This window comes from Malaclemys terrapin, chromosome 15 (genome assembly GCF_027887155.1).
Source record: "Malaclemys terrapin pileata isolate rMalTer1 chromosome 15, rMalTer1.hap1, whole genome shotgun sequence".
Classification (NCBI taxonomy): domain Eukaryota; kingdom Metazoa; phylum Chordata; order Testudines; family Emydidae; genus Malaclemys; species Malaclemys terrapin.
This window is the reverse complement of record NC_071519.1, coordinates 4,311,399-4,320,860: the sequence shown is the minus strand read 5'-3', so window position 1 is coordinate 4,320,860 and position 9,462 is coordinate 4,311,399. Positions and strand designations below refer to the sequence as shown.

Below are 9,462 nucleotides of genomic sequence, written 5' to 3'. Positions count from 1 at the left end.
ACAGAGAACAAGAAAAGCTGGGAGTTGTCCTACCAACTCTGAGAGGCTAATTAAGTAAGAGAAAAACCTTTTGTAGTGCTAATCAAGATAGCCCAGTACAGACAGTTGGATAAGAGGTGTGAGAATACTTAACATGGTGAAATAGATTCAATGTTTGTAATGGCTCAGCCATTCCCAGTCCCTATTCAAGCCTAAGTTGATTGTATCTAGTTCGCATATCAATTCAAGTTCAGCAGTTTCTCATTGGAGTCTGTTTTTGAAGCTTTTCTGTGTGGCAATTTTGCAACAGAAAAGCTTCAAAAACAGACTCCAACGAGAAACTGCTGAACTTGAATTGATATGCAAACTAGATACAGCAGCAAAGTGAATACCCACTTCTTCGGATGCATGCAATGGGTATTCACCCACAAAAGCTTATGCTCCAATATGTCTGTTAGTCTATAAGGTGCCACAGGACTCTTTGCTGCTTTTACAGATCCAGACTAACACGGCTACCCCTCTGAAACTAGATACAATCAACTTAGGCTTGAATAGAGACTGGGAATGGCTGAGGTATTGAAGACAAGATGGAGATGAGGCATCAGCCTTATATAGTCTTTTCCAGGTGTAAGGACACCTCTTTGTTCTTACTGTGGAAAATTACAGCAAAATGGAGTCTGGAGTCACATGGGCAAGTCCCTGCATACTTTGCTGAGTCTCAAGGCATAGCTGCCTTCTCTCAATGGGTCAATTGTATAGCTGATGGTCCTTAATAGGCCATCAAGCAGGCTAGGCAGAGCTGACACCAACTTGTCTGGGGTGTCACCCAGAAGCAAAACATAAGTTTGAAACACAGACAGTATTAGTAAGTAGATAGTAAGTGACATCATCATAGGACCTAATCACATCAGCCATACCATCAGGGGCTCGTTCACCTGCACATCTACCAATGTGATATATGCCATCATGTGCCAGCAATGCCCCTCTGCCATGTACATTGGCCAAACCGGACAGTCTCTCCGCAAAAGAATTAATGGACAGGAATCATAATACTCAAAAACCAGTGGGAGAACACTTTAACCTGTCTGGTCACTCAGTGACAGACCTGCGGGTGGCTATATTACAACAGAAAAACTTCAAAAACAGACTCCAACGAGAGACTGCTGAGCTGGAATTGATATGCAAACTAGACACAATCAACTCCGGTTTGAATAAGGACTGGGAATGGCTGAGCCATTACAAACATTGAATCTATCTCCCGTTGTAAGTATTCTCACACTTCTTAACTGTCTGTACTGGGCTAGCTTGATTATCACTTCAAAAGTTTTTTTTTTTTCTCTTAATTAATTGGCCTCTCAGAGTTGGTAAGACAACTCCCACCTGTTTATGCTCTCTGTATGTGTGTATATATATCTCCTCATTATATGTTCCATTCTATATGCATCCGAAGAAGTGGGCTGTAGTCCACGAAAGCTTATGCTCTAATAAATTTGTTAGTCTCTAAGGTACCACAAGTACTCCTGTTCTTCTTTTTGCGGATACAGACTAACACGGCTGTTACTCTGAAACCTGTCATTATGCAAGGCACTGCATTTAGCCGTATGGAATGGAAATCCATCAACCTCATGAAAAAACTCGTACAGATACAGACAGACATCATCTTCCTTTCCAAATGCAAGCAGATGGACATCATACCAAAAGGACTAAAGGTAAAAAATCCATTACAATCTACATATCACACAGACTATGCTGAGAGACTGTGTCACACACTCTCAAAGAAACTGCGAAACCACCTGATCAGCATCCTATACAGCAAACAGGGAAAGATTAAGAATGAGCTCTCAGAACTGGATACTCTCATAAGAAACCAACCTTCCACACAAACTTCCTCATGGATAGACTTTACAAAAACTAGACAAGCCATTTACAAGACAAACTTTGCCTCTCTACAAAGGAAAAAGGACACTAAACTATCTAAACTGCTACATGCCACAAGCAGCCACAACAGTAGTTCCCTTAACCCACCCAGCAATATTGTTAATCTTTCCAGCTATACTCTTAGCCCAGCAGAAGAGTCTGTCCTATCTCGGGGCCTCTCCTTTTGTCCCTCCAGACCCATGAATATGATACAGTTCTGCGGTGACCTAGAATCCTACTTTCGACGTCTCCGACTCAAAGAATATTTCCAACATACCTCTGAACAGCATACTAACCCACAGAATCCTCCCTACCAGCACTACAAAAAAAAGGATTCTGCATGGACTCCTCCGGACGGTCGAAACAACAGACTGGATTTCTACATAGATTGCTTCCATCGACGTGCAAAGGCTGAAATTGTGGAAAAGCAACATCACTTGCCACATAACCTCAGCCATGCTGAACACAACGCCATCTACAGCCTCAGAAACAACCCTGACATCATAATCAAAAAGGCTGACAAAGGAGGTGCTGTCGTCATCATGAATAAATTGGAATATGACCAGGAGGCTGCTAGACAGCTCTCTAACACCACATTCTACAGGCCATTATCCTCTGATCCCACTGAGGATTACCTAAAGAAACTACACCATCTGCTAAAAAAACTCCCTGACAAAGCACAGGAACAGATCTGTACAGACACATGCCTAGAACCCCGACCAGGGGTATTCTATTTGCTACCCAAGATCCATAAACCTGGATATCCTGGACGCCCCATCATCTCAGGCATTGGCACCCTAACATCAGGCTTGTCTGGTTATGTAGACTCTGTCCTAAGACCCTACGCTACCAGCACTCCCAGCTATCTTCGAGACACCACTGACTTCCTGAGGAAACTACAATCCATCGGTGATCTTCCAGAAAACACCATCCTGGCCACTATGGACGTAGAAGCCCTCTACACCAATATTCCACACAAAGATGGACTACAAGCTATCAGGAACAGTATCCCTGATAATGTCACAGCTAACCTGGTGGCTGAACTTTGTGATTTTGTCCTCACCCACAACTATTTCACATTTGGGGACAATATATACCTTCAAGTCAGCGGCACTGCTATGGGTACCCGCATGGCCCCACAATATGCCAACATTTTTATGGCTGACTTAGAACAACGCTTCCTTAGCTCTCGTCCCCTAACGCCCCTACTCTACTTGCGCTACATTGATGACATCTTCATCATCTGGACCCATGGAAAAGAAGCCCTTGAGGAATTTCACCATGATTTCAATAATTTCCATCCCACCATCAACCTCAGCCTAGATCAATCCACACAAGTGGTCCATTTCCTGGACACTACTGTGCTAATAAGCGATGGTCACATCAATACCACCCTATACCGGAAACCTACTGACCGCTACACTTACCTACATGCCTCCAGCTTCCATCCAGGACACACCACACGATCCATTGTCTACAGCCAAGCTCTAAGATATAACCGCATTTGCTCCAATCCCTCGGATAGAGACAAGCACCTACAAGATCTCTATCAAGCATTCTTAAAACTACAATACCCACCTGCTGAAGTGAAAAAACAGATTGACAGAGCCAGACGAGTACCCAGAAGTCACCTCCTACAAGACAGGCCCAACAAAGAAAATAACAGAACACCACTAGCTGTCACTTTCAGCCCCCAACTAAAACCTCTCCAGCGCATCATCAGAGATCTACAACCTATCCTGAAAGATGATCCTTTACTCTCACAGATCTTGGGAGACAGACCTGTCCTCGCTTACAGACAACCCCCCAACCTAAAGCAAATACTCACCAGCAACCACACATCACTGAACAAAACCACTAACCCAGGAACCTATCCTTGTAACAAACCCCGATGCCAACTCTGTCCACATATCTATTCAAGTGACATCATCATAGGACCTAATCACATCAGCCATACCATCAGGGGCTCGTTCACCTGCACATCTACCAATGTGATATATGCCATCATGTGCCAGCAATGCCCCTCTGCCATGTACATTGGCCAAACCGGACAGTCTCTACGCAAAAGAATTAATGGACACAAATCTGACATCAGGAATCAAAATACTCAAAAACCAGTGGGAGAACACTTTAACCTGTCTGGTCATTCAGTGACAGACCTGCGGGTGGCTATATTACAACAGAAAAACTTCAAAAACAGACTCCAAAGAGAGACTGCAGAGCTAGAATTGATATGCAAACTAGACACAATCAACTCCGGTTTGAATAAGGACTGGGAATGGCTGAGCCATTACAAACATTGACTCTATCTCCCCTTGTAAGTACTCTCACACTTCTTATCAAACTGTCTGTACTCGGCTAGCTTGATTATCACTTCAAAAGTTTTTTTTTCTCTTAATTAATTGGCCTCTCAGAGTTGGTAAGACAACTCCCACCTGTTTAGGGGGGAGGGATAGCTCAGTGGTTTGAGCGTTGGCCTGCTAAACCCAGGGTTGTGAGTTCAATCCTTGAGGGGGCCACTTAGGGATCTGGGGCAAAATCAGTACTTGGTCCTGCTAGTGAAGGCAGGGGGCTGGACATGATGACCTTTCAAGGTCCCTTCCAGTTCTAGGAGATGGGATATCTCCATTAATTTTTTTTATGCTCTCTGTATGTGTGTATATATATCTCCTCAATATATGTTCCATTCTATATGCATCCGAAGAAGTGGGCTGTAGTCCACGAAAGCTTATGCTCTAATAAATTTGTTAGTCTCTAAGGTGCCACAAGTACTCCTGTTCTTCTTTTTTTGAGAATGGCTTAAAAATAATTAGATTATCTTAACATATGTGAGGTTTTCTTTATTTGCCTTCTGGTATTGGGGTCACATTTTGAGCACTGCCAGCCAGATCTCCCTGAAACCTCCCGCTGGCTCTGTCGAGACATTCTCAGGCCAGATGGAAAGTGCTCTGAGCACCAGGAGGAGATGCCCTGCAGGGTTATATGGACACGCTGTTCTGAACCTCCGCGGGGTCCAGGTAGGGGTAGCTAATGGGCAGTGACTTGTTCCTCTGCTGTATTTCCTTGGAGATCTCTGCCAGACGTGCCTGGAAGGCTGCAATAAGCCGCTTGGGCTCTTCCTCAGTGAAGTGCTCCTCAGGGTAGTAGCCCAGGGGTCTCTGGAAAGGAGCGAAGAGAGAAGTGAATATGGAGGCACTGAACTCACAGATCCCCCTTGGCAAAGGGGAAGAACCAGGGTCCATTCCAAGCTGGCCCGAATGTACTTCTTGGATCCCTTCTGATGCTCCTGGGTAATGGACAATCAGGCACAACTGGTGCTCTCTCTTGCCCTTTGGGTACCAGGGAATCTCTCACTAGCCACCCATGAGAACAACTCCAATATCTGCTTCCAACAGAACATAAGAACGGCCACACTGGGTCAGACCAATGGTCCATCTAGCCCAGTGTCCTGTCTTCCAACAGTGGCCAATGCCAGGTGCTGTAGAGGGAATGAACAGAACAGGGCAATTATCAAGTGATCCATCCCCAGGCACGTGACGCCCGCTTCTCTCCGCCTCCTCCCCCGAGGCTCCCCCTGCCTGCCTGCTGCTTGCTCTTCTCTGACCCCCCAAGTGTCTCCCGCCAACCGCTCCCTCCTTTCTGCCTTAAGGGCGCGTGACGGGGGGAGGGAGCGGAGAGGAGGGAGCTGCGGGACGTGCTCAGAGAAAGAGGCAGAGCCGGGGCGGGAAGAGGCACAGCATGGGCGGGGCCACGGAGGAAAAGGCAGAACAGGGGCGGGGTCTTAGGGCGGAGCATGGGCGTGAGTGCTGAGCATCCCTATTTTTTCCCCATAGGTGCTTGAACCCCAGAGCATGGACGGAGTCAGCACCTAGGATGCGTTGTGTGACGAACGACTTCCCTGTGTTTGTTTTACTCCTGCTGCCCATCCTGCGGCGTTGAGTTTCCTATATAATCCCAAATGCAGTCTGGTGAGATTGTCCTGCCGTACGCGTTGAACCTCGCCTGATTTCGATTTTTACCCTGGGCAGGGGAGTCACTAGGGAAATTTCCAAGGAATTGTTTTCCTTCCGAACATGGAGTTTTGTCACAATGTAAATGTTTCACAGGAGCGCGTCAATTCCAATGAGAAAAAAGTGGAAATCATTTAGACTTTCTCGTTGAACTTTGATCCGGTGAAAATGTTTTGTTTTGACTTTCTCAGTTCATTTAAACTTGTATATTCTATTATAATCTTTTAATATTCTATTATATTTAATCTTCTATATATTTTATATTATCCTGTAGTGTTTTGATGTGATCAAAATATTTTAATATATTTGTATAGGGTCTATTGAATACTAAATTACAGCGTTATGCCATTAGAGAAACAAAACTTTGAAATATTATAGTGTATATATATTATATTTAACATTTAACATGCTGTAATGCAGAAGTGTTCAATAAATATTTCTGTTCTGTAACTGGGGAAAAAAACAGATGTTGCAGTCATATCATCCAATGATGATAACACTCTTTCCTTTCCACTAGTATCTCAGGAGGAATTTAAACCTCAGCCACTAAAGATGGATATGAGTCAACAGTGTGCTCTTGTTGCCAAGAAGGCTAACGGCATTTTGGGCTGTATAAGTAGGGGCATTGCCAGCAGATCGAGGAACGTGATCGTTCCCCTTTATTCGACATTGGTGAGGCCTCATCTGGAATACTGTGTCCAGTTTTGGTCCCCACACTACAAGAAGGATGTGGAAAAATTGGAAAGAGTCCAACGGAGGGCAACAAAAATGATTAGGGGTCTGGAGCACATGACTTATGAGGAGAGGCTGAGAGAACTGGGATTGTTTAGTCTCCAGAAGAGAAGAATGAGGGGGGATTTGATAGCAGCCTTCAACTACCTGAAGGGGGGTTCCAAAGAGGATGGAGCTCGGCTGTTCTCAGTGGTGGCAGATGACAGAACAAGGAGCAATGGTCTCAAGCTGCAGTGGGGGAGGTCCAGGTTGGATATCAGGAAAAACTATTTCACTAGGAGGGTGGTGAAACACTGGAATGCGTTACCTAGGAAGGTGGTGGAGTCTCCTTCCTTGGAGGTTTTTAAGGCCCGGCTTGACAAAGCCCTGGCTGGGATGATTTAGCTGGGAATTGGTCCTGCTTTGAGCAGGGGGTTGGACTAGATGACCTCTTGAGGTCCCTTCCAACTCTGATATTCTATGATTCTATGATTCTAAAGATAGACATTTTTTAAATCAGCAGATCCAGATAACTTGCAACCAAGAGTTTTAGAAGAGCTGGCTGAGGAGCTCACTGGGCTGCTAATGCTGATTTTCAATAGATCTTGGAGCACTAGGGAAGTTCCAGAGGACTTGATGGAAGCTAACATTGTGCCAATATTTAAAAAGAGTAAATGTGATTTCCCAGGCTGGTCAGCCTGATGTCGATCCTGAGCAATATAATGGAGCAGCTGATAAGGGACTTAATAAAGAATGAAAGGAGTGTAATCTAATGAATGCCACTCAGCATGGGTTTATGGCAAATAGATCCTGTCACACTAACTTGATATATCCTTTTTGGATGAGATTACAAGCGTGGCTGATAATGGTGATAGTATTGATGTAATAGACTTAGACTTCTGTAAGGCATTTGACTTGGCTAGACCGATATTAACTGAACATGGCATACAATGAATGGATTAAAGAGAAGGGAGGGTGGCAATGCCGTACCGTGCCGCCCTTCCTTCTGCGCTTCCCTATCTCTCCACTCCGCCTTCAGAGCTGGGCAGCCAGAGAGTGGCAGCTGCTGGCTGAGCGCCCAGCTCTGAAGCACAGAAGGAAGCAATTTCAAAATGGCAGAAATTCTCCGTGGGACCCAGCTCCACTAGGAAGGCTGAGTTGGGGGATGGGTCCCTCACAACCACCCTAATTTGCAGGGCTGATGAATATGCATGGACTTATTTCCATAAATACCCTCTTTCTCCCAGCATTCCCCAGCCATTGTCCCCTCCCACATCTGTCCCTCGGTCTCCCCCAGCCATGCCCAGAACTCTCAGCCAGCATCCATGGGGCTGCCCCACTCACCAGGTCTCCTGGCTCGTAGCTCACAACGGCGAGGAGGGAGAGGAGGGCGCAGGTGGCGTTCACTGCGGGCAGGGTATCCAGGATGCTGCGCAAGGTTGCGGTGCCCTTGGTGGTGGGTGGGGGAGCTCTCAAGGTTGCTGGTGAGTTGGGCATCCAGGCAGCGAAATCGTACTGTGGTACAGACACACCCCGGTGGGTCAGAGCCTCGCCTTGGGGGAGGGAAAGCTGCCCCAGAGCACCCAGGAGTCCTGAGAAAGGGACCCGAGTGGCTACAAAGCCGGGCTGTGGATCCTGATTAGACCTTAAAGGCACAGCATTTAGGTGGTAGTATATCTACACAGCAGACTTAGCCCAGGTGCTCACCTGAGTTACTACAGAGAATTCTTTCCTGGGTGCTGGCTGGTGAGTCTTGCCCACATGCTCAGGGTTTACCTGATAGCCATATTTGGGGTCGGGAAGGAATTTTCCTCCAGGGAAGATTGGCAGAGGCCCTGTAGGTTTTTTGCCTTCCTCCGCAGCATGGGGCACGGGTCAGTTGCTGGAGGATTCTCTGCACCTTGAGGTCTTTAAACCCTGATTTGAGAACTTCAATAACTCAGACATAGGTTAGGGGTTTGTTCCAGGAGTGGGTGGGTGAGATTCTGTGGTCTGCATTGTGCAGGAGGTCAGATTAGATGACCATAATGGTCTCTTCTGACCTTAAGTCTATGAATCTATGAATGCCATAATCCTGGTCACTGATGCTAAGTGTCCCATAACACCTTGCATCTGGTGAAGTAAACGCTTGTCGCAGATAGGAAACTTGTCAAAAAGCAAGATACATTTGTTCTCTGTCTTACTACAAGCCAAGGAATAACCTTCACGGATCAGTGCCTGGAATATTAGCCTCCAGAACAAAGATACGAACAGAACAAGAAGTTAGAGAACTGGAACGAACGGATGGGTTGGGTTTTTGTGACATGTGTAACTTGTAAAATCACAGCAATGATACCAGCTGAAATGTGTAAATTGGGGAGCGCACCGTCCGCATGAGGTGAACGTAACATCACTGCACGAGCTGGCTCCTTGGAGGTTGGTAGTGTGCAGAGCCTTTTTCCTGTACCATAGTCACAAACCTGACTGACACTGGCTATTTGATCTCTTGACTATATTTCATAATGAACCGTGTGGTCAAGCAATTGACTATACAATTTAGCAGCAACAGATTTAACACAAGCCAACCAACCTTGACTTCCCCATAAGAACGGCCACACTGGGGCAGACCAATGGTCCGTCTAGCCCAGTATCCTGTCTGCCAACAGTGGCCAATGCCAGGTGCTTCAGAGGGAATGAACAGAACCGGCAATCATTGAGTGAGCCATACGCTGCCGTCCACTCCTAGCTTCTGGCACTCCGAGGCTGGGGGCACCCTGCCCAGCTTGATTAACAGCCATTGATGGACTTACCACCTCCCTCGTGTCAGGCAGCACTGCGGCAGGTGCTGTGCTGCAGAATTGGCATA

General features: G+C 46.2%; 1 protein-coding gene across 1 annotated transcript in view; it reads right to left on the bottom strand.

Moving 5' to 3' along the window:
- Window positions 1–4,874: 4,874 nt before the first annotated feature.
- LOC128823274 (hydroperoxide isomerase ALOXE3-like) overlaps window positions 4,875–9,462 on the bottom strand; it is a 28,806-nt gene continuing 24,218 nt past the window's right edge. Inside the window, exons 13-14 of the mRNA XM_054005497.1 lie at window positions 7,962–8,132; window positions 4,875–5,054 (exon numbers count right to left, since the gene is read on the bottom strand). Of these exons, the coding sequence (XP_053861472.1) occupies window positions 4,875–5,054; window positions 7,962–8,132 (351 nt within the window). The remainder of the gene's footprint in view (window positions 5,055–7,961; window positions 8,133–9,462) is intronic.